The 26,150-nt window shown below is 34.6% G+C and overlaps 1 protein-coding gene across 1 annotated transcript in view; it reads left to right on the top strand.

The window, feature by feature from the left end:
• SNX29 (sorting nexin 29) overlaps window positions 1-26,150 on the top strand; it is a 125,130-nt gene that overhangs the window by 51,800 nt on the left and 47,180 nt on the right. Inside the window, exons 16-19 of the mRNA XM_026859141.1 lie at window positions 5,531-5,647; window positions 8,043-8,098; window positions 9,052-9,133; window positions 24,189-24,329. Of these exons, the coding sequence (XP_026714942.1) occupies window positions 5,531-5,647; window positions 8,043-8,098; window positions 9,052-9,133; window positions 24,189-24,329 (396 nt within the window). The remainder of the gene's footprint in view (window positions 1-5,530; window positions 5,648-8,042; window positions 8,099-9,051; window positions 9,134-24,188; window positions 24,330-26,150) is intronic.

Raw genomic sequence — 26,150 nt, 5'->3', positions numbered from 1 at the left:
GTTTGTATCTGTTCTGTCAGTCATATTATTTACTGACAACTCCTTTATTAGCATACTTTCATTCAGCATGAGATTTTGTTCAGGAGGCAAATGAGATCAGTGCATTAGTGGACAGTGACACTTTTGGAAATTGTTATTTTAATTTCTAATTTAAAGGTCTTAGCATGGCACGGAGCCTTGTTTTTAAATGTTAGTTGTGTTTGAAGTCAGTATATTAAAAAACACGTCTTAAATTAGTAAATCGATCAGGACTTTCCTGTGGAATCACAAGGCCTTCTGTAGCTTTTGTCAGTTACTGAAATACAGCGAGATGTAATTTCATCTGTCCAGTGTGCTTTGGCACAAGGGTAAATTCTTTTTGTGCTTCTTAAAAGAATTTGTCTTATTTAATAAGAATTGTGAAATATGTTTTTATATATGTGTATATTTATTTTCTCAGTAAGATTTCATGTACAAAAAAAAAAAAAATAATTTGAATAAGCTGTTCACTTCTTAGTGTGTGCAATGCACAGTTTTAAGTTACTACTCTCTCACTGACAGACTAGTCCTGGCTGAGTAAGATGAACAGTTTTCTGAGTCAAGAATGGTGTGCCCATGTATCACCATGCACTTAATCAGTGAGCCATTTAATGCGCACACTGGTCAGATTGTTTTATTTGCTTTACAAACAAATTTATTTCTGAGTCACTGCTCAGAAATATTTACCAGTTAATAGTAAATAACTGTGGTAAGTGCTAAGCTGTTTCTTCTGCAAGTTCTTCAAGGAGAAAACAGTGTGGCATTTTCAGTGAACCACAGCTATTTTTTATCTTACTCACTGTATTTTAACTGTTATAGGTAAGCTATCAAAGCAAGATTTCAGGAAGAGGTAGTATCTTTTGTTATATCAAATCACACACTTGGAGAAAGCATGGACAAAGTTCTTCAGTTTAAACACATGCTATGGTTTATGTTGCATCTTTGGTGGCAGTATCAATTTAAGCAGCCAATCTGCTGTGTGAATCCTGCTTCTGTATCACAGGACCCCTACCCCACAGTTGCAATGGAACAGTGGTTTCTATGTCCTTGGTGCAACCTGGTTTGAGAACCTGGTTTGGCTTAAAAATTATTTTCAAGATTCTGATCACTTTCCTTGTCTGATTGATAGTCCTGCACACAGTGTAGATGGGAATGAATGAACACAAAGAGCAGCAGTATTTTGTGATCATCGCTACAGATTTCCTTATTGTAAAACACTGGACACCACGAACACCAAGGTGCACCTAAAGGATGGCAACAACTGCTGATTGTGTTACCTGACTATGTTAATCTGTCATGATTTAAAGGAAAAGAGAAAGGTTAGTAGTTTAGGAACGGACAGTTACTATCAAGGGCTTAAGTGGCAGCAAATTAATGCCTGTGGAATAGTGAAACCACAGGTTGACATGACTTTAAGCAGCCCTCTCACCAGAGGGACTACTGGGGCCCAGAAGGAGTGGGAAGTCTTATTATTGCAATTCCAACATGGCTTATGGGGGATAACAATGGGAAGACTGTGATAACCAAGAAGCGAAGCATTTCTATTACGCTTTGTGGTTCCACATTCATTAATAAATACTGGATCTGTACACTCTGAGGTCAGCTGACCTCACCAATTTCAGCGTTTGTGTAGCTAAAATATAAAATATAAGTATAATATAAAACTTGTGCTAATCTGTGTTTTTGTTGGATCTGTACAAGTTGTGGGAGGACAGTTAATACCTGGTCTTAGTGTAAAGCCTGCTAGGTAAAAATCAGTCTCAATGGTTTTTTGAAAAAATATAAATCATCGAAGTGATGTACACTAGGTAATGTTTTGTGGCATGTGAATTTACTTTTTTTAAGTCCATGATTTTTAGTATCCAATAATAATATTTAGTTCCAAGTCTTGTTCTCTTGGAGGCAGGCTAGGAATGTTTACGAAAAGTGGTCGCTTGCTAATTATCTCTCCTAATTATAAGGAGACCTCTTTATTTTTAGCAGACCTTGATGCAGGAAAAGTTAGAGGAACCTAAATTAATATTATTATTCAGAAGTACATCTCATCGCTCCTTTTGGTTTGCTGTGATGGTAATACATTCTTCTTTGACAAGAAAAAGTGTTGAAGTAAATTACTAATAAAAGTGATTTTTCACAAGTAACATATGTGACAATTTGTCCTTTTTGATAATATGTACCAAGTGATTTGCTGATTTATTTGCTCTTGAATTTTCTTATTATTATTTAACTTTGCTAGGGACACACATAAATTTTTGTATTACTTCCAGTGTTTTGAGAGAGCTGTTGAATTTACTCATTAATCAAGCCTGCAAGCAGAAAGTTATTTCAAGGACATCCAGATTAGAGGGAGAGAAAACAGTCAGGTATTACATCAGATTGTTTGGATTTTGTTGTTCCAATAGAGACAGGCACTGAAAAATCAAACATGATTTCAGATATGTAACCTACTGAGTTTTGCATCCATTCATAAATTTGTAAATTGCTTTTTATAACTAATCAACCAGCTATCAGTACTACTGTTTTTCTCTGTGCATTTGCAAGTAGTAACATATTGCATCTTTTTATATGTGAAATACAAGGAAGTTCTACCTCCCAACCCAGGCTCTCTGTGATTAACAATGACCTGCTGATACTAACCTGAATCAGAGAGGGGCTTATGATATTCTTAAAATATTACACACTCACTTTGAATTGGAATGAGTGGTTAAGCTAGTATGGAAAATAATTGATCCAGAGCTAATGATGTTACGTTATTACTTTATCTAGTAAAGTTGGCAATTTTGGTTCATAAATGTTTGTAATTTATGAAGCAAAACTGCTTGCTAAGTGGCACATACTACGTTAAACATAATGCAGAAGTTCATATGGATTTAGATATATCTGTTTTTGCAAAATAAGCTTACTAATTACTAACAAGTGTTTGAAGTCAAAGAATCTTTATCAAGGCTGATGTTGAATGAACAATTGAGATATGAATACGTAGTGTCATTAATTGATAACATGGAAATCCTAACATCCTGATTTTTATCAGGAGTAGTCAGAAAAGAGTCTAATTATGAGGCTGGGAAATTTAGTTTTTCTAACAGGATTAAGTGCAACAAAAATGCTTGACAAGAACAGAAACAAAGCCAGTAAATTAAAGCTGCTTTAGTACACCATAAAAATAATTAAAAAGCTTTTGATTGTTGTAACTATATTAATAGTATGTTAAACCTTTGCACTTTGGAAAGTGAGGAGTGGAACTAAATGGTAACTCAGATGTGTTGCAGGCTTTTTGTATTGTGATGTGTAAGACAAAGCATCAATATTAATCTAAAACTGCTTATATAATTAGGCAAACAAAAATGCCTGTTTGTGTTTAAATAATCACTCTGAAATCTTTAGCTTTTGTACATCCTGATAGTCCCACTACAAGGAAAGTTTGTTGTTAGTTCAACTACTGTTACTGTTTTTTAGCTCTTAATTTGCTGAGTATTTCAGAATAGTTTGTAAATTCAGAATTAATGAGAGAGATCAGTCTGGACAAACCATATCTGGGCTTAGTTTATTGCTTTTCGTGTATGTGCCACACGTGAATTACTGGATTTGAAGGACTCCTTATTTAAAAAGAAATTGGAAGAAAATACTTAAAGTTCAACTCAGGTATAATTATTTTTATTTTAAATTTTTAATCAGTGATGTCAGCTCCTGGCTTGCCAAATCGAAGCTGTTTTTTCTGTTTGCTTTGATTATGTGAAGGATTCACGTTGTCTGTAACAAAGCACTAAATTAAAAGCAAACACTAAATTAACCAAATTGAATTAAACTGCTTTATCTTGACGTAATTCCCTGGGAAAGATGGAGAAGGCAGAGTGGTAATTCAAGAAAAGGAAAGCATGAAATTCATAGATAGTAGTGAACTGCCTCCAGAAGGGAAACTATGAACACTTGAGAGACTTGGCAGTAGTCCAAATCCCAGTGCTATTGTTGAAGGTGGTGGATTGGTGTTCATCTTACTCAGCTGTGCTTTCAGAATGTTACCCCGTTGCCTCTACTATTCTCTTAGCTTTGGATGGCTATATGAGAGCTGCTGTAACCTGAAAAACATGATTAACGATATTGTTATGGTAGCCTGCTACGCCCACTAGAGGAGCCAACTGCTCACTGCTTCTGTTTTCATCTAACTACTGTAAAAATTGTAGCTTTTCTTGCTCTACTCTGGGACTGCTCATCTGGTGCTCCACCTCTGATAATGGCCTTTGTCAGTATTCCTTTTCTTAATACAGGAGTCATATAGAGAGGATTTACTAGGAAACTCGTAACAGTGGGGTTTTCTGAAGAGTCTTTCTTTTCGCTTGAAAATAATGCTACAGTCCTTTTTTTGGCTCAAATTTCTTTTCAGTAAGGCTGCAAATAGCATTATCATTTCAAGACAACTCCCTTGCCAGGTATATTATATACTGATGGATCATCCATCGTAATTGAAACTTACATTCAATTTTATAGTATAATGGTTCTGATCGGAGTAAAATCTTGCTGAACAGAGATTTTAAGTTTCTTTTAGCCGTGCTCCCTGTTTCTGCTAGTTTCCCCAACGCATTCTCTTGATGATAACATGTTACTGCTACTATTTGGACCTTTGCTATTTGGGAGCTCTTGTCCTCTTGGGAGTTCTTCCCCTTTAAGCTGTAGGTTTACACTTCTGTGTAAGAGAAATTCAAGAGCTCAGTATAATCTTTAACTTTGATTTGAGTTTTATTGTTACTTGCTTCTCTTGTCAGGGAACTAACAAACATAGTTTGATCTGTAAATTGGTATCTTTTTCATCCTTGTCACTCATCCAGCCCTGTTCACTTTTATAAACATCGTACATCAGTTGGTGCTTTCTTGACACTTTGACTCAAAAATGGAGAGTACAGACATGGCTAGGATTGGTGTCTAAACCAGCCATGATTGAGGCCACCTATTTACCTGTGCACAGCTTGTGTCACAGTAGTATTTATACTCCTTTGGCTCTTCTCAGAATTGCCTGGGATGAGTGGACTTGGAGCTCCAATCCTATTAAAACCACAAATAAAGAGTGCAGAATGTATTTACTCATGCATTGTTGACAAAGTTTAATGCAGTTTGTGCATTTTGCCTTATTCCCAGTTCAAAATAGTGTGAATAGTTAGTAACTGTTTACTGCTGTGTTCATCAAAGAATAAAACTGAGAACATAAGTTAATAGGTGTTTTATTAGAATCAGTTGCCATAGGATCTTCTCTGATAGGAATAGAATTAGACATAGAGTTGTATTTTCTCTTGTTGAATTCAATATCAAAACCTACATTTCAAGGTATGAGTCAAAGTTATTGTAACAGTGTCTGTTCTTAATGGTCAGTTCAAACTAATGCATTAGAAATGAGATGCAGTACTTGGAGACTATGGTAACATAAAAAATATAAATAAAAGTTGATCTGAATGTAAGAAGTTATATAGTGGTTTTTTTTTTCTAGTTTACCACACAGTTACCTCTTGGCTTTGTTTTTTAGGTAGCTGAAATGCATGGGGAGCTGATAGAATTCAATGAGAGGCTGCACCGTGCTCTGATGGCTAAAGAAGCTCTTGTGTCCCAGATGAGACAAGAACTAATTGATTTGAGAGGGCCGGTAAGTGTTTGTTTATTACAGTGTAGAATACCATTCTGGAATAAGCTCAAAACCACTACTTGTGATAAAATCAAATATATATTAGCTCATAAGAAATAACAGCTAATAATACATCTGTCAAGAACACCTTACTTGATATTTTTGATAGTGCTTGAGTCTCTTTAGCAGAATTGAATGTAAAATAGATATATTCAGACAATAAAATTGTTCTCTACCAACTATTGCTTTGCTTTGGCTTTTTGTGTTAAAAGTAAGAATTGGATTGAAATCTGAAAATGAACAGGGAGGAGACAGGAGTCAAGGATGTTCCTAATAGTTGTCCGTCTTCTGAGGGAGGCATATTTTGATAATTTTTGTTCATGATTATGCAGTTTTGCTCCTTACTTTTTTGTTTGCACCAGAAGCATTCATGCCTATTTTATCATAACATTTATGTAAAATTGCAGATGACGGTTCTGTGCGCATTAGTGAAGCGGGTTTTAATCTATAATTTTCAGTCTTTTAGATGGAAACAATCAAATTATTGTGTTAAGAAATAATGAATGATAAATCATGTGTGTATTATGCCTGCACTTACTTGGAGATTTTGGGCTGTATGTCACTGTTCAGAGGTTTTGTTTTTAACCATATATCTCCATATCCTAATTCAGTAGTTACAGGGAGAAAACTAATTTCTCTAATCCTTATGAATATTTTTAAGGGCTAGCTAAATGCTAGTTGTTATTAATTGCTATTGTCCAACATGAAACTGTGAATTAAATACAGTCCTAAAGACTTTTGCATTAATTGCATTAATTCTAAGAAGTGGATACATTTTAATTCTGTATTAGTAAACAAAACTGTGCTGATTGTCTGTCTGTTACTTAGTAGACTTCAACTGGAACTTTCAAAGTGGGTGAAGTGTGTAACTGCCAGAAATTGTGGGATATGAATATTTGATCCCCCTTTAAATTGTTTGAAAATATCAGCCACATTCTTAACATTTCATTATTAAAATAGTATATAATTTGCAGTTTGTAATAAAAAGAGCTTCCATGATTCTTCACTGTCTTCTCTTTTCCTTTTAATGCTGCTAATCAGTTTTAATGGCTGTAATTTGTAAATTATCAAAGAGAGAATGCAGGTTGTAGGCAAGATAGAAGAACATCTTTCTCTGGCATGAGAGCCCTGGAAAACCAGGCTGTGTGCTGCCACTGGAGGTTGGACTGGACTGTGAACAGATGGCAGGTGATGGTGGTATTTGAGAGAGAGGTCATACTGCCCCTTCCCACCTCTTTCCTCCCAAAAAGGGCAGCAGAGTGTTCAGGATTATGTATATATGTCCTGTATATATGCTCTGGAGCTGTCTTGGCTCTGCACAATTCTTTTGCTTTTATCCTCTTCTCTGACAGGAATGACTTTGTTTTTGCTGTACTCTTGGGAAGGCAAAATTTAGTTTTGTCTTGTGCATTAGGAGGTCTTGAGCTAGTCTGTCAAAACATCTGGGAACTGGATTTTATTTAGTCCCCCTTGAAATTTTATATTGCTTTGCAATAAATATATATTCTTTTACAATAAGCAGTAGTATATATTTAAGTTTCTTAGGCAGCAAATATTCTGAAAAACATTAATATGCATGCAACATACATTATGGTTAAATATTGGTTCAACATAGCTCTAACATAGAAGCTGTCTCTGGAAGTTCACAACTTTTCGCTGTTTTTCTTCATCAAAACACACCAACTATTCTGGGTTATGCTTTACATTTTACAGTATTTAAAGGAGACAAGATATCCTTTTATGTTTAACTAGATTTAAAGTAAGGTAAAAAGCTATTGCTGTTTCAGTTGTAAACACTTCCAATCTTGTTTTCTCACAACCGCTACTTCTTTTGATTCTGCAGGTATTAGTTCATCATTGCCATCTTTATGAACTTTTGTAACTATATAATATTTTTAAGAACACGGCTAAAATGAAATGATCATGTGTCTTTCTCTTAATGAAATGTTGGTTGTAAAAGAAAGTGATCACTAGGTTTTATATGCTTCATCTCTTCCCATAAATTGTTTATACACACAATGTACTTTGTTTTAGCATACTTTGCTTATAAAGGCCTAATAGTAATGTCTTTTTGTGGGTTTTCTATGCTCTTCAAAATTACATGCTTTAACAAGCCCCAGTTATACAGTTGTATACAGTTTGTATACAGTTATACAAAAGTATAGCAAATTCTAACATAAAGAACTTGCAAGGGTGATATGTTAATAATACTGTTGCACGATAGTTTATTGTTTCTCAGCAATTTTTCTTAAATGTCATTTACATTCAATGGTGAATTGCAATTTGCTTATATTATGCTTTCTTAATAGAAAGCGTAGTAACCATTGTGTGGGAATTACTTCTTTTGTAAATATAGGTCCCTGGAGATTTGAGTCAAACATCTGAAGATCAGAGTTTGTCAGATTTTGAAATGTAAGTTTCATAAGACACATATTTTTCTCTTCATACTGTCTTTGTGGAAAAGAAGAATAAGCAAATAAGTTCAATAAACTGCTTTTTGTGTATTATTTCCTGTATCTGAATTCTCAGTAGTGGTGTTCCATTGTTAAAAAGTATGGAGAGCTCACAATCCATGCCCTGGTGTGGTTTTTAATATTGAATGCAAGGAGTTTAGATTTATGAAGATTCTCTTGGAGTGCTCTTTCAGTGTACTAGGTCTTGGTTTTCTTACAAAGCACCAAAAAGTCACTGTTTTCTGTTGCTTTGGGTTTCATAGATGCTAGATGCTATTCGTAATGTGATGTACTTTCTCATTTTTAAATACTAAATCCTAATCGATGCCTACAAATAGTACTACAAAAAACTTCACAAAAAACCCAGCTGGTCATCCCAGATCATTCTACAGTGTTGTGATTTGGAGTTTTGCCTTTATTAGTCAGACTAATGAATATAGCTTTTTGTGGATGAGGGCATGAAAATGTAGCTGATGTCTTTGAATCATAGGAATTTGGAGATGCATTACAAAGAGTGGATGAAAGTAATTGTGCAGTACTCTTCTGTTATTTAAAGAACTCAGGTTTTTGCTGAGTTTTGTGGACCAAAATGTTGAGTTTGTTGAAATGAATAGTTTTTGTTTCATATGTATAATCAAATATTGTCAAATGCATGGTGTAAAGAAAAAAATAAACCCCAAAAACCTGCAAGGGGAGTTGTTTCAGTGCCCTTTTCCATTTATGTTAATTTCAGAGAATGCTTTTAGATACAGCAGGTATAAAAGGTTTAGGCAGAACTACAATTTTTATGATACTTCATTTGAGATGTTAAGTTGCTTTGTTGATCACTTTGATCATTATCTAAATCACTGGAGGTGGTTGCTTTGCAACTCTTATACATAAATATGGTAAGTTTTTCTCTCTCCTCCTCAGATCAAATCGTGCTCTTATTAATGTTTGGATTCCCTCAGTCTTTCTGCGTGGAAAAGCTGCTAATGCATTCCATGTTTATCAGGTAAGTGATACATCTTAACACACATTCTGTGTAAAAGTTTCTGACGAAAATGGCACATTTTAATAATTTGAAGATCTCAGTATAATTTAGTTAGAGATCAATTAATGAACAGTAGCAGTAACTTCAAATATATTAATCCATGATTGTGTTGATTATCCAAATAGCATATTTTGAGGGTTGACTTTTAAGAGTTTAATATTTTAAAAACATACTAATAAGATAACTGCATTGTCCAGGAAATAAAACAATTCAGTATTAATCAGTAATGCCTTCTTTAATATACATGTAGATATTCTATTTCAATTTTGGGGTTATCAATGACCAGGAATGTTGCTTGACAGACTGACAGATGTGGTGTTCTGTAGCAGCTCACTCAAAAACATTTTGAATGGTGCAGCAAACCTTGACTGTGTGTCACAGGACATGTTCATAGTGTGTTCTGCTTCAGCTGGGTCTGAATTTAGGGGTTTGTGCTCTAGCCTGCCTTGTAGTTGGAAGCACTGAAATCCCGTACTGTTGCTTGATTCCTGGATTCTTGGTTTCAGAACAATTGTACCCTCCATGGATAGAACGGCATGGAAAACTTTAAACTCTCTTTAATATGCTGTTCCCGGCTGTTTGTATTTCTTTACTTGTGGATTATTAGCAGCTGCAAAATTTTTCCACTTTTGTTTCAGCCACATGTACTTAGCTCTGAGCAAGAATTCTGAAGCTTTTTAACATTCCACTCACTCTGAATGATCTTTGTTGGATTTTGAATCATTTATGAAGTGTTGACAGATAGTTGAAAAATACAGGAGAACACCCGCCTTTCGGCCACTAAAAGACAATGAAAAATAAAACTTTACATAATGGAATGAAAAGCTACCAATACTGAACAGTTAGTAATTTGTTTAAAAGCATTAAATACTAGATTTCAGGTGTACAAGTGTTTTTGGAAACCCAAGTTGTTGACAAGTGTGATTATTTTTGTCTTTCTGGCTCTCACATATTCCTCCGCTCTGCTGTCACTGGCTACACGTTCTAAACCCAGACACCAGTTGGCTAACACAGAAATTCTTAGAAGCATCAATATCCCACCACACGTCTGTTACTTTAATGATGTTGCAGTTGTGTGACCGCTAGAGGAGCTCTGGTTTCTCCTGCTTATTTTCTAGGTTGCTTTGTTTTATACTTTTCATCCTGCTTTGTTATTTCTTAGATTTCTCTTCCTATCACCACAGACCCATTTACTTCCCACCCTATCCATTTCCTCACCAGGTTGGTCAGCCTGTTGGCAAACATGACCCACTGTGTCAGGTGGATTTCATCTCTCCCAGTAGTCCTTGATCCTTAGAGACAGTCCCATGATCATAAAAGTCAAAGCTGTCAGTGGCACCTGCTGTGCAACTGGGTATTGATCTACAGGATCCACCTGCTCCTACGCAAGCCTTTTCCTTCACTGGCAGGATCTAGAAGACCAGTCAGGCCCCCAGGCACTTCATCCTTGTCTACAGTGCTGTTTAGTCACCCTTGGTTTGGTAGTAGTCATCTTTGGAATTAATGTTGCTGCCTCTCTAGATAAATGTTGCAGTGGGAGACACTGCAAAGAAAATCTTCTCTGTGTAAGTTGTGAATAAAAAACTTAATAAGAACTAAAACTATGGCATTCTGAGGTGTGTTTACTAATGGTCTGTTGCTCACACAGGTTTTCCTCCTCATTTGTATGGTTAGTAAGAAGTAGAAACAAAATTGTTTCATTTGCTTGTAGATGAGCAGAGAGTTTAGCTAGAGGCAGCTCTTTAAGAGGAGATGCTGTGATAGATGAAGGAATGGAAGGAAAACTGTCTTTGTATATTATTAAAGGTTCGTAAGTTCAGTGGTAGTATTATTACTGCATAGGGAGGCTGTTTTGTTTAAAAAACCCCAAAAATATGCTGCCGGTTTGGAGGTCCTGAGTGGTTAAATAGCCAGAAAAAAATAAGAGGAAGTGAAAGAAAAGCACATAAGCATATATTTGTTTGAAAAAGGTTCATGGAGAATTTACATGTACTGCAAATAGTTCAGTTTTTTTCAATACTTTTATTACTTGATTTTTCAGTTGCATTCTCTTTGGTTGAATGGGAAGAAAGAATCCTTTTTTATTATTAAAATTGCTTTTGCATTTTGAGTTTAATTAGTGTTGTTACTACTAAGACATGAACCAAAACCAATTTATTTATAAGGTTGCAATCTAATATGCCAAATCTATCTTTTTTTTAAAGTAATAAAGTGCTTTTCATTAAGGTATTTTAGAACTGGGTTAAAAATCATTATTTCTTTGAAGAACTTAATTTTGTTTTGTTTTACTTGTAACTTGATATCAAGCTTAGTTACTAAAGAGTATGATACTTTTTATGCAGTTTAACTGTACATGACTATATAACTGGCATCATGAAAGCCTGGAAAATATGAGAATTCATACATGCTATAGATGTTCTGCAAATCTTTTTTTAATAGGAAAAATACTTAGATAAACTAAGCTTCCCAATTTATAAGAGATTCTGGGCTTTATCCAAAATATGGTGAGGTGAGTAGAGGGTTAGATGTTGCGCTCGGTTTGCTATGGTTAAGGGTCTAACTACAGTGACTTGAACATTATTTAGGTTTTTTTTATTGTGCTTTTGCACCTTATTTCTATTTATTATTGGCATGACATTTTAGAAAATAGGTTGTGCTGGTATGGAGTGGGTTTTAATAGATTTCATCCATTACTCATCATCAATGAAAAAACAAAGAACTTGTGATTGAAATCTAAGCTTCTTGAGAAAGGAAAAAAGAAAGCAAAATATCACTGCAAAATTCTAAAAGACTGAAAATTCTAGATTTACAAAAAGACAACTTTCAGAATTTTAAGTTCTTTGTCTACAATATATACCCATAATGTTGGGTATCCATAGTCTAAAAAATTCTGTTTAGTGATATATGTGTTTGAAAAATGTACAAATTCTTCTGAATATGCTCTATTCATTATGTGTTCACACTAGTGATTTATGGGACATATGTAATGTGGATCGTTAAAAACATCCATCTAGAATAGATACAGACTGTCTGTAGTCAGACTAGTTTGGTTTTTGTTACAGAACAACACAGAATATCAAAGTATTCTTCTGGTGAACAGTGGAGTATTTGCTCAACTTTGTCTTTTTATATTTAGAAAAAAAGCAAGCAAGACTTACCTGTAGAAGTGATCTAAAACTTCTAGAATTCTTACTAAACTTTGATCTTGGTACCTGCTGAGATCTTTCTTTATGGAAGAATACATTAATAGCATTCCTTCCAGTTTTTGATTTCAGTAACAGGAGTGTGACTGGGAAGAGTATCTTTCTAGAAAATAACTTTTTCTGTCACTTTGCATGCGAAGAAATTTTCTTAAATAGATATACCCTGTGATGAAACACTTGAAACGATTGCCACATCTCTGAGCCAATATGTAGTCATGTGCTTGCTGAATATATGTTCTGCACTTTATAGCTACCAGGAAAGCATTAATTTATAAAACTTCAAAATAGCCTCAATAACAGCACTGTGCATTTATCTTATTAAATCTCTGCCAAAACATGTGCCCCTGATTACAGGGAATTTGATTCAATATTGAAATTGTGGAAGAGGATATTTACCAGGCGACCAGTATGCAATGAACAGACAAGGATTGGGAGTGACAATTGGGATAAATGATTGAGCTAATTTCTGAGAGTCCTCTTATTCATAATAAACATTATTTTTGCTGTTTTATTATTTTTTTTCCTCCAATGGCAGAAAATTAAAACTCTTTGTATCAATTGATTGTAGTATATCAATGTAACGGAAAGTAGGAATAGTGCAAAATGTTGATATTGAGATCATTACCCACATCTTTTGGAGTTCAGTTTTCTCTGAAAGTACTTGAGTAACTGTAACTTGAGATGTAAAATCTGGCTCTTGGTTGTGCCGGTTAATTCTGAGAAAAAGATGTCAAGCAAACTTTGAGAAAGCTAGTGTGCCAATTGGAAAAGGCAGAGTTTGAAACTTTGGGTTTGGGTAAGCACTGTTTTTAGATATGCTAAATACTTACAACTGTACCTAACACTAATTGGAAACTAGCCTTAAGATGCTTAGCCTGCCCAAAGATTAGATTCTATGCATAATGCTATTAAGGTAAGATGTTGCTGCAAAATTAAGGTGTTACAGAAGGGCATGGACCTTGACTGCTGCTTTTCCAAATGCAGTTCATGTAAATGTATTTCTAACATGGTTAGATTTCTCCTGCATTTTCTATTACTAGAAAGCTAAAGAGATTGTCCTCTCCTCCCCTCCTGTTATGAGCCACCTCATTAACCTTTGCTGATTTGAAATTGTATATCTCAGGATCACTTCACTTGATGGAGTAAGACAGTGTGCCAGTGGAGATTTGCTATGTCACATTTACTGTTGATGCACTTTAGAATTGCTGTGCCTCTTCTGTCCCTTTTTGCTCATAAATGCATATTTTCTAGCAGAAAATAAACTACTGTGTATGTATCAAGTGCCTTGGAAATGACCAAAAGAGGGTGGAAAGAATTGCAGAGCACCTCAAATAAGTTTGAAAGACTATGAACCTATCAGTTCAAGGGTGAAATAGCTGAAAACTGACTGATAAATAGCTTCTGGCTTGGGTACCAGAAGATTTTAAAGTAGCTAATCTGACACAATTTTTAAAACGGTTTAGGGAGGTCTAAAAACCAAGCTGTTAAAAATCATTAGGAAAGGGATAGAAAAACCGAAAACTCTGTTATGCTGTATATAATGTCTGGCTTATCTGTGTGCAGTTCTAGTCCTCTCCAAAGAAATATATCAGAATTGGAATGAATACAGGTGAAAAATGAAGCTTTTTCACTTGAGGAGCTTATTAGAAATTCTCAGCCTGCAAAAAAAGACAACTGGAGGGGAATATGATAGCAATCTTTCAAATCATGGAAAGACATGGAGAGATTTTTAACTCTTTCAGAATGCAAATTGGAGCATCCATTGAAACTACTAGCTTGCAGTTTCAGAACAAGTATGTGACAGTGGTTTTCTCCATAACATATAATTGGAGTGCAAGACATCTTGCCACAGAGCTTGTGAATACTGAAAGTTTACGACTTCAGAAAATAATTGAGCTAATTAAATTGAAGAAAAATCAATCCAAACACAAAGATAGCAATATTTTGGAAAATAGGCAGCTTTTCTGCATAAATATCACTATACTTTTTTGGTCATATTTAAGTGTGACAAAAGAAATAATTTCATAATTCACCAAGGAATTTTCTGAACTGTTGAACTCAATATGCCTTACAGTAACAGTACAGTGGAAGAAACTTGGAGATGATGGTGTAGGATTAACTAAACATGAGTTGCCCTTCTAATGCTATGCTAGGAATGACTAATTTGGTCCTAAAATGGATATAAAAGGTATGATTATGAAATGTCTTTCCTTCCACAAGTATTTATCTTCTATGCATGGCAAACCCATTCTGATGTTTTCAGAAGCACATCACTTGTCTTTATACTTTCTCAGCTTTGTTTTGCTTAAGGTTTAGCTCTTAACTACTGTCTTGCCATTCATTAGTGCTAACAGATTACTAATATAATAAATTTTGCACCTGAGTAGAAAGATTAAATTAGATGACCAGTTAATGTCCTTATTATGAATCAACAAATCACAAGGATTATTTAGACTTTACTGGATGAAATTATCTGGGCTCTGCAGGAGCTCAGTCTGTTGTTGTAACAATATCTTCTAGTGAGAACATCAGAACAATTACAGTTATCCACTTTGAGTTAAAAAGAAGCTTCAAGGTTTTATTCTCTTACAAGGTTTGTGATGGCTGTTAGTAAGTGATAAACTGATTAGTTGTAGACATTAAAGGACCTAGCCACATATGAAGAAGCTAACATATTTTGTACAAAGTAGTAGTTAAGAAACAAACAAATTAAATATTAGGCAGCTCTGTAAAATCAGGGTCATGCTGACAAATGTCTCCTCATATAAACATCCTGTCTTCTCTAATTAACTAGTTGCTTTCTGATCACTCCTGTTTGGGATCTGTGCAGTGTGATGTCCATGTTTTTTGTGAGGCAGATGTTGCTCAGTCAGCCTATCATTAGAAAATAACATCTTGTCTAGTGTATTCACATGGATCAAGACAGAATCCAGATCAGAATTAAAAAAAAATTTTGCATTTACATTTTACCTCTAGATGGTGATAGTTGCAGTTTCTTTAGTGTCTGTGAAGCAAGATAATTATTGCAATAATATTACTTTATCGTAATTCTCAACTGTAGAGTATCTTGTTATTCTCTACATACATAAGGATTCCACTTTCCTGTGAAGTGTACAGCAAATGCTATTAGTCATGCCTTTTGTTGCTATAATTACCAATGGCTGACACTTAAGATAATGAAACCGAGACTTTGTGATTCTTAAAGTGATATCAATATTTAAATGTCTACTTGCAGATCTGCCTTGTTTGCAGAGCAGTAAGCATTTTAGCGTATACCAAATAAGATTTAAGATAAACATGCTAATCAGACACAGCTAATGCTATTTGCATATGAATAGAACTCTCCTAAGATTATCATCAATAAGAATGCTTTCCTTACAACTTTTTTATTCCTTTGGCTCTCCTCAGTCTTACTGTTTAATATTAACTGATATATTTTCTCACAGTATTTTTATATATTACTTCAAAGAATGTTCTATTTTACCTCTCCACTTTCTCTCTGAAGGAAGAGCAGTATAGTTTTGAATAAAAGGGCTATTCACAGGACCTCAATGCTCCTGCTTAAACTGAGGGAAGAATTTTCACAGAAACAACATAAAAGAGATGGAGGAGAACCGTATCTAATACTCCACCGAGTTTTTGAGGGGGAGAGTGCCCACTGAATTCTTTGGGTGAGAGATGAAACAGTGAAAGCACAGTCTGGAATCTGCCAGATATGACTGCTGCCCTTTTAATTTATACATGAGCCAGCATAGCCTTAGTATTTCATCAAAGATGGAAGTCAATGGATTGACAGTTAAAATAGTTGAAAAGTAGGCAAAAAATTGCAAAAGTAAGTTGAATTTCACTTCCCTGATATATGAGGAATTGGATTACTTTAGTAGCTGCAGGACTAAGCAGGCAAAAAGGAGAAAGAAATAGACTTATATTCCATCTCAGAGCAGCTCAGGACAACTAGAGAAGAAAAGGGTCTAGAATGATGGGGAGAATTTGAGAGAAGTATATGGCTCATGGCATTCTGAGATGGTTTGAGGGTGCATAAGCCAAAAACGTTGTGCTAGAGGTTGACCTAAAAGGTCAAAAAGAAATTGATGACAAAGTGACATGACTTGGTTTCAGTGAAAACTTTGCTGTTGATGACCAAGGTTATGGGGCAGGATCTTATACCAGAAAACTGAAAGAGGAATTTCAGGGTGAGGTGAAATGCATAGGCCCTACATCAGCCACAGAATTTGATATCAAATGGTTCGTAATATACAAGATTATTTATGTCACCTTGACAGACAATTCTATTTATGCAATAATTTTTTTTAGCGTAAGAAAGACATGGACCTGCTCCTGTGGGTTCAGAGGAGGCCACAGAGATGGTCGTGGAGCTGGAACACCTTCCCTGTGAGGACAGGCTGAGAGAGTTGGGGCTGTTGAGCCTGGAGAAGAGAATGCTCCAGGGAGACCTTAGAGCAGCCTCCCAGGAGGGACTCCTGATCAGGGAATATAGGGATAGGACCAGGGGTAGCAGTTTTAAACTGAATGAGGGTAGATTTAGTTTAGATATGAGGAAGAAATTCTTTCCTGTGAGGGGGGTGAGGCACTGGCACAGGTTGCCCAGAGAAGCTGTGGCTGCCCCCTCCCTGGAAGGGTTCAAGGCCAGGTTGGACGGGGCTTTGAGCAGCCTGGGCTAGTGGAAGGTGTCCCTGCCCATGGCAGGGGAGTGGAACTGGATGGTCTTTAAGGTCCTTTCCAACCCAAACCAGTCTATGATTCTATTATTCTATGATCCCACTTTCTCCATAATGGGACCTGAGGATGTGTCAGAGGAACATAAGAGTAGGTAAAGTAGAAATGTTTTTAAGTAGCTGGGATGGAGGGACTATACAAAGACGAGATCAGTCCTTGGAGACTTCTGTAATTATCTATCTATTTGTCTAAAGAAAACCGTAATAAAACTTAATACATTGGTTTGCTTATAGAAATGCTAATCTGGACGCAAAAAGTACAAGGAAAATAAAAACAGAATTTCAATTTTCAAATCTTTTTTTGTCTACTACAGAAAGAAGAAAAGAATTTACATCCAATAAATATCCAAGATAAAAAGTAGTTATCTTAAAACTGAGTGGTGAGATATTCTCCTTTCTCTGGCCAGAGCACCCAACATATTCTAAGTTGGAGAAAAAGCCAACATTATGTCATTTTACCTATATTCTCTTCTGCAGAAACTTCCTGCAGCGGTTGTCTTGCATTGCAATGACTGTATGAGTTCAAAGTGCATGTTTGTGAAATGGTGTTAATTATTTTTGGATTTTCTAAGTAATATTTCACTGTCAAAAGGACCTAATTATGTTATTGAGTGAAATCTTCTGTGCTGATTCGATTTGTGTTAAAAATGAAAAAGATATTGATTGTATCCAGCAAAAGTGTAGGCATACTGGTTTTATTCTTTAGTGTCCAGTCACTTTAGTGCTGTTTTGGTGAATAGAAACAGAACTGTGACTACAGAAACACAGTGAACCGTGCATGTATGTAATCAAATGGATAGGCCTAAAATACATGACATTTTCTGTTTAGTAAAACAATATTGGCTGGTTTTAAGCTTCATGCGTTGATGCGCATTCTCTTGTATATTTGACACTGCATTGTTCATTTTTATGAAACAAATATCAAAAGGGAGAAGATTTAATATAACAAAAAATAGTATTTGTAGTCTTTGTGCAAGTAGATATAATGGTCTTATTGAGATAAAAGCTTGATCACTTTAATTCCTGTTATGTCTCTGTATGTAGAAAGGCACACAAAAAGCTGCTCATATCACAGCTGAGAAGTTTTATTGTTCCGTTTGTTTTTTATTATGCAGAACTTCTTAAATTGGATCATTTTCAAAGAGAGAACTTAACCATAAATGCTGTCCTGCAGCTGTGTCAAAATATAACTTGCATTTGTATTCATTTCTCACACTTCAAAGGTACCTTTGGAGAATTTAGGTTGAATTTATATTCTAAACAGAATCCCATTGTCCTGAAGTTAAGAAATGTAACTGTTTCTTCCTTTTTTGCTCTATACTTTCTCTTTGGATTCATACCTATTACTTCTTCTGTATGTTTTGAGTGCAGAGATAATTTTGACAAAAGCAGTGATTTCTAAAATTGTATATTTTGATCAAAATATTTTGAATTTACTGTTCCTGAATAATTAAGGTGTACACTAAAGTTGAGTTATTTTTCAGAATTTAAAAAACTTTATTATCATCATAAACCACTATTTGAGAAACAGAACAAGTAGTAGTTACAGAAGCTCATCTGAGAACATGTCTGCTCCTCTGGTTAAAATGAATGCATTTTCTTCTTTCCACAGAAGGACTACTCAGTCATTTTTCTTAGATTACATTAGCAATACTCTACAAAATTACTGGCAGTTTTGTTTTATGGAAATATGGTGGGTTATAAGATTCATTTAAGCAAATGGTAAGTTAATAACTATTTGGGAGTTGTTGCACTGAATGTTCCAGGCTTCTGTAATATCTGTAACACCAAACTCAATAAGCATGGAGAATCACTAGATAAATTTTATTGATGTTAACAAGTTTTAGTTTATAGTTCAGAGCACTGAAATTGTTTCTTTTTAGTTTCTTCTCCCTTTTTATCATAAAGAAAATTAAGATACATTTTTAAACATTTTTTTTGTTTTGTTTTTGGGGTTTTTTTTAATGGGAAATTTATAATGAAGGCAGTGACAGTGATAAACTGGATTAGGTCATTGAGGAGAACATTTAATGCAGATGAAATCTTGTCTTCTCTTAGTACTTCCAGCTCTCCACCAGTAATTCTGAACTGGTGTTTTAGAAGTCCCTGTTTTGTGCTTGCTGTTCCCTCTCTGTAGTTGTAGCAGAAGAGGATGTCTTTTTATGCTGTTTAATAGATTACTTTTTGTAGGGATAAAATAAAAAATATCCTTGCTGTTAACACTGATAAAAGATAACGTGGATCACAGTGGGATTAAAGTATTTTAGAAGATAATGTTAGTAGTTTAGAAGATGATCTGGGGATATTACAAGTGTTGCGTTTTGAACCTGGCATGAAATTATGATTGTTTTATGATTATATAGTACAATATATAATTATTTATATTGACCATTTCAAAAGCAAGGGGTGAAAGAGATGTAAGATTTTGGTGGTAGATTCTGCCTATAAGAACGAGAAAAGCTGAAATGCTTGCAGTTTGAATTTAGCCATATAATCTCCTTGCATGTTTTTTGTTGGCTTTTCTAACCCCATGAAGCGTTAGAACAGGTGTATCAATTTAGGTGTATGGAGTGAGCAGTCTGTTCTATCTAATTTTTCATTTGTTCCAAGCTTACTTTGTCCTGTCTGGGGGGAAAAAAGAGAAGCAAAGTCAAGCACATAATGTCTCCCTCCCTGTACAGTCTCTTCTCCCTTTCCCCCTCAATGTTCAAATTGCCCATCTTGGAAGACACATAAAATCCATTTAAGAACTGTCATTCATTCATTGGCTTATCCTGCTGAGTGCCAGCAATACGCTTCTTAAGATATATCTGTTCTGTTAGCATGAGCAGGTTTGATTATTAATCTTCTCATGCTTTTTTATCTTAATCTGTTCTATCTAAGCAGATATTCCTGTATCAGAAGCAAGTGTTCTCATCTTAGAGAAGCATTTTATAGCTTCTTTACCAAGAACAAAAATCTACCAAAATAAAAGTATTTCTACTAGTTAATGTCTACTTTCCTTTTTCTTGCTCTACTGACTACTGAAGTGCAAAGGTAAAAATGTGGACCAGTGGTACTCCAAAATGATTTAAAGTGTTAATTAAAAGCAAATGTAAAGAAAACTTTTACCAGTCAATTTGCATGTTATGTTTTTGTACTCATGCTGTTTGGGTTGTCTCTGCCAAGCCAGTTGCTAATTTTTATTTTTGTTGTCATATGCTTGAGCATTGTTTTGAAAGGCGTATGTAACAAAGAATAGGATCTCCAGAAAACCCTTTTTTATTAGTGAGGGAAAGGAAGTTAGAAATACAGTAATACAGTAAGAGATACAGTAATGCTGAAATAATAGTTTCTTTATCACCCTTCTTTTTTTCTCCCCACCTCCCACACCCCAAATGCTTAGTTAGGTGGCAAATGTCACAGTAGCTCCCTTGGTATACATCAGTCTCTTTTGCATTCCCTATACTGCCCATATGTTTTTTTTTTTTCATGCTTGTAAGAAAAACTATGACCTTGCCCATCATAGGACAGATTCTTTACAAACTTTTTCAGTATTCATTATCTCCTCTGAAGTATTCTGCTGCTGAAATGTTCTGAGTTCTCTTACACCTTGTGCCATTGAATTTTATATGTGGTTTAGTAGATTTTCACTGCTTACCTTCCATTAGCATTATTCTCTCCCCTTCTGACATTTTTCTTTCATCTGGAATGGGACATGGACTCACAGGGACTTTAACTACAGCACATTTGTATTTGTATGGCTCCCATCCACAGAGTTCTCTGGCTAGAATTCATTTTTCATTATGTATTCAGATCATCCTACCAGGAAATGTGAGCCATATTTGTAGGGAAGGTTCAGGAGTAACTTGGGATAGGAAGTTCCTTCCTGATGCTTAATCTGGTATTTCTGTAACCATGAATGTCGTTGCCACAGAAGATTCTCTGATATCCCATTTGTTGTCTTTTTCTGCCTGTGGTGCTTGAGAGAGAACCAAAAAGTGAATCCTGGATATACCAATCCATGTTTTGCATCCAAAGAGAAAAGCACCTACTTTAGACTTCTGCAGACCTGAAGAATGAGTGTTGATTATAGGCATTTGATCTGTGAAAATACACTGGAACTGGAGCAAATTAGATTTTTGGCCTTTGTCCTTTCTTCTCCTCGGGCTTTTATACTTAAGTAGTGATGAACTGTGTCAATAGTTACTAGTCTGTCACCAGGATTTGTTAACAGCATTATTGATTCAGAACTGCTTGAAGATTCCTTAACCTATTAAAGAAACTTTTGGCTGAAAAACCAAGTACCATGGGAGTAGGATTTATTCATTTCAGCATACATTCATTAAACTGGTTCTTTCAAATTGATTCGCAGAAGTTTTTCAGCATTTCAGTAACATTAAGTTATTGGGTAGTTGGCTGAAAAACAAGATACTAAGTTATTACTGGTTTTGCTATTTCTCTTCAAATCTTAGGCTTCAAACATCTTTGTGATGAGAAAATAACAGGCTAATTCATGATATATACTTATTAACTGAAATTTTCCTTTCAGCTGCTGTAAATCACAGCTACAAAATGGTTACCAATCAATCTTTACACAGGAGACACGACTGGAAAGTGCTCCTAAATTATGGGAAAAAGCTACTTAATTAACTATTTATATGCAAGAGAATATTAAAGTAAATATTTTATCTACAGTCAAATAAGCGTTCTAGTGGTGATTCTGATTTGGTTTGTTCTTTTTCCTTACCCTGAAAATTACTTAATTAGGTTAGGAAGTGGATGATTTCAGGAAAACATGGGCATTTGAAAGGAAATGTGGTGATTTGGAATTGATTTTTAAACTGATCAGAGAATAAGCCTAAGAGTAGTCCTTTCAGCTTTCTATAACATGGTCTTAAAATACTGTTCTGTAATTATATGTCTTATATTACAGTATTCTCAGTAGTAGAAAGTAGTGTCGCTCTAGGGTGCAGCATGATCATTTGGGACAAACGTACACAAAAGTGTATTTGTCAGCTATAGATTTCATTGATTTTCTGTTAAAAGATCACAAATGAAATTATGGACTCATTGAAGATGATGGGAATAGTCCTCATTACTTTTAAGACATTTAAAAGCATGTATCTCAAGTTGCTTGATTCGGTATTATTTAAAAATTTCGTCTACAAAGATAATAGTTCTTTGTTGTTCCTGTGCTTAAATTGTATGATCTATACTTGATTTAAATGAGGATAACTATATGCCTTATATGACCAGACTAGAATATGTTTATCCAAGCAGTTTTATATTTAGGATTTAGTTTCTTTGATTTCCCAACTGTATTTGCATTAAGTGTCTTGAAATACCTTGGCTTGTGAATAGTAGTCCTTGCTGAGATAATAAAGCTTTAAATGTGTACTACATAATGAACTTTAATATGCCTTTCATACACTATTATATGATTGTCAATAAATTCAACATGGCAAAGGGCTCCAAATGCTGCATTTTCATTTCTTACTGTCTAAAAGAAATCAATATCTATGTACACAGAAGAACAGGAAGAAATTCTTTAATAGTTTTACCTAAGAAATTAACCTATGCTTTTGCAGTCTGTAAAAATTTCAGTTACAATGTACTGGATTCCTTAATTATTTTAACTTTGGGTTATAGCTTAACAGGTAATATTCAAATGCATGATGCACAAAATCACAAGTGCAAAGATAACTGATTAATTAAATGAGTATTTCTGTATTAAATAACTTGGTTAAAAATATTTTTTGTCATCCCTGCCCCCGGTAGGGAAGCTAAAACATGAATCTTGGGAATGTATACAAAATTTCAAACAATATGCTGGTTGAAGCAGGTATAGGCAGGGAGAGAGGTTAGAGCTGGGTGAATAAAGACTATTTAATATAGTTTTTACTATGTTAAGTGAATTTTACTGAAATGATGGGAAATACTCGCATCAGGAAAACCTACAATTCAGTGTTGGTATCGGCCACATCAAAATCCAAATTTAATTTTTTCCTAGTATTTGCAAAAATACAGTTGTTACTGCCCACTCTCTTTGTGATGATTGTTGGTGTTGATTTTTTTGCATAAGCATTCTCCTGATACTTGCCTTACAGCTTAGTAAATTACTGGGATTTGTTAGAGAACCAAGGCAGTGCAGTGTCATCGCTAGTGTTCCAGCTTAATTTGTGGTGCAAAATGCTGATACTAACACACATGAGAATGAATGAGCTACAGATTCTACAGAAGCAGCTAAGGAAAAGATCACTCTGGATCTTGAGATCTGAAGCTTGGTTTATAGTTTCTGTCTTGTGCTATTTCAGCATTCTTTTAAACTATGGGTTCATTTCTGTAGGGGAAAGACTATTCCCTAGCAATGAATGAAATCTCAGGCTTTCTGTAAGCGTATTTTACTTCAGCATGAAATCTTCCTAGAGAATGTGAATATTTAGCATGTAATTGGTAATATGCTCATGAAATAATTGAGTGACAAACAAACAGAATTACAAAAACTACAGCTGTGTTAAATTATACTTAATGTCCTATACAAGCAGAAAGAATGAGCTGTGTTTATTTTCCAAACAATAAAATTTCTAGTTTAGTTTTCAATGTAACTTTTTTTAGAAAGTAAATTGGGTTTCATACTTTGGATAAAATTATGTTTTGCAATTCTGATGCTACAAAACTAATTTACAAAGTTGAAAAACTGTGTTGAGTACATAGAAATCAATTTTATAGTGGTATTAAATTACTTTTTCCTTTGGTCACTGGCTAGTAGAATATACTGGAAACCATGGTAACAAAAAACCGCTACTACGGTTGCCCCAGAATCATGTTAAAATGAGCAAACTATGTTTGTTTTGATTAATATAATAAAAAGAGAAGGAGAGGGAAGAAGGGAGAGAATAAGATTAATGACCTGTACAACAGAAATCACAAATGTACAGTCAGAGATATATCTGTGGATAAGGGATCCTGGAACTTCTGGTTCCATTGCATCGTGAATGTGAAGGTGTTAAGCTGTGAAGCTTTAAAGAGTAAAGGGGTTATATTTGTTCAGTGGTTTATCTTTAAATTATTTTCTTCTGTGTCTATATTTTGCAGGTTTATATTAGGATAAAGGATGATGAATGGAATGTTTATCGAAGATACGCGGAGTTCAGAAGCTTGCATCATAAATTACAGAATAAATACCAGCAAGTGAGGACTTTTAACTTTCCACCCAAAAAGGCCATTGGAAACAAGGTACTTAAAAGTATTCATAGTATCAGTAAGAGTTGGGGAAAAAACCTTTCCCATCCATACAAACAAAAAATAGGTGACTATTATAAATATTTTTTACACCTGCTAGACAGTACCTGCTATTTTTATACAAACTTTGCTCTGATCAGCTGCAGATTCATTGATAATGTAGTTAATGCATTGATTTTTTCCACTCACTGTTTTTATTAAATAAAATACTGATGACATACACAATAGAAAAATGCAAAAAATCTCAAAAAATGTACTGAACAGCTTTGTGTAAACTGTAATCTCTACTCCATGCTTCTTGATAAATGCCAGCAGTTAACACTAGTCAGTAATTCATTATAGTTCTGTATCGTCTAAATTCCTTAAATTTCCTGTGCTGTTCACCAACTGTTGTATATTCTTTGAACCAGCTTTTTAATGGGATTTTGGTGCTTATTTTCCATAGTCTGTGTCTTTGTCTCTTAGTTCTGCCATTTTAAAATGGGAATTTCTGTGTTTTCCTATTATATAGGGATTTTGCAACAAATAACAGTAAATATTATAGTATGTAAGTAGTAAATATGTAGTATCATGTAGTTTAATCCTTAATTACCAAAACTTTAAAATGTTTAAGAGTTTAAATACACATTGGAATATACATCACAAATCCAGTAAGGATTGAGAGGTAATCTGTTATTTTTCCTTACAGTGTAGGAATGATCTGAAAAATTTATTTAACTATCATAAGTAAAATATTTGAGATTTAAATCATTCTTATGACTAAAAATGTCTATCCTAAACCAGTGTTAATCAAATTTATTAGCTTTTGTGTGGGATTTTCTCTCTTTTTTTTTTTTTTCCCCTTAGTATCACTGAGCTCTTGTGGCAAATGTCTAAGAAGAACCAACTGTAGTGATTGGTGTATGAAATGAGTAGTAATGCACATAATCTGGAATAAGTGGTGGTAATATAAATACACATGGAGTTTATCAATAAAATCTGTAGGTCTGTTTGCTTGGCATAAAGTCCAAACTTAATGTAGTTGTTCATTGCCTGATAACCAAGTAAATGAAAGTACTTGTGAGAGCTTTTCTGCTTTTTTTTCATAGATTAGAAGTTCGTGCATTTTAAATTTCATTTTTACTGGATAGTTTTGGAATAGAAAAAATGCAGTTTCTTCTTTGTTACGTAACCAATTCTCCTTTTTTGAAGTGATGTATCAGCCACTTTGATAAATTACGAAAGCCTTCTTTTTAAGCTTTTTTTTTTATAGTCTTTCATCCTTTATTGCTTTAAATACTAATTGAATTACAATTTCAGTTGCACAATTGATGCATACAAAATTATCAGTGGAGCAACTCATTAGAAAATTTGCCTCACTTATTCTTTCAGTCCTTTAGCTCTGGGCCAGAATTCTACCGTAATCATGCATAAACACACCATCACTTTTTGTCATATCAGATCTCAGAGAAGTATCTTTTCTTTACAGTGAGAAATGGGTGCCATCCACTGCACTCCTGAAAGACTCCTATGATGAGACATAAACTAGTTGTATAATGGGGTTGATGGGTGATTATAATTCTGGCTACCTGCTGTAAATATCTTGCAAGTTGCAAAGTGGTGCTTTCACATCAGCTTTGCAAAAGGTTACCTCTGTTATCACACAGGAGCTTATTTCTACAGCAGAGAGTGTAGGGCAATTTTTGTTCCTTCTAGTGGTGCTATTTTCTGTACCATGTCATAGTGTTTATTGCATTTAGGGATAGTGCATGGTTTTGTGCAGCATGGTGGATCATGCTTCAGGAAAAATTATCCTATAGACCCAGCAGAAATAGT

This window comes from Athene cunicularia, assembly GCF_003259725.1.
Source record: "Athene cunicularia isolate RWA chromosome 14 unlocalized genomic scaffold, athCun1 chr14_part1, whole genome shotgun sequence".
Lineage (NCBI taxonomy): Eukaryota > Metazoa > Chordata > Aves > Strigiformes > Strigidae > Athene > Athene cunicularia.
This window is presented reverse-complemented; position numbering and strand designations above follow the sequence as displayed.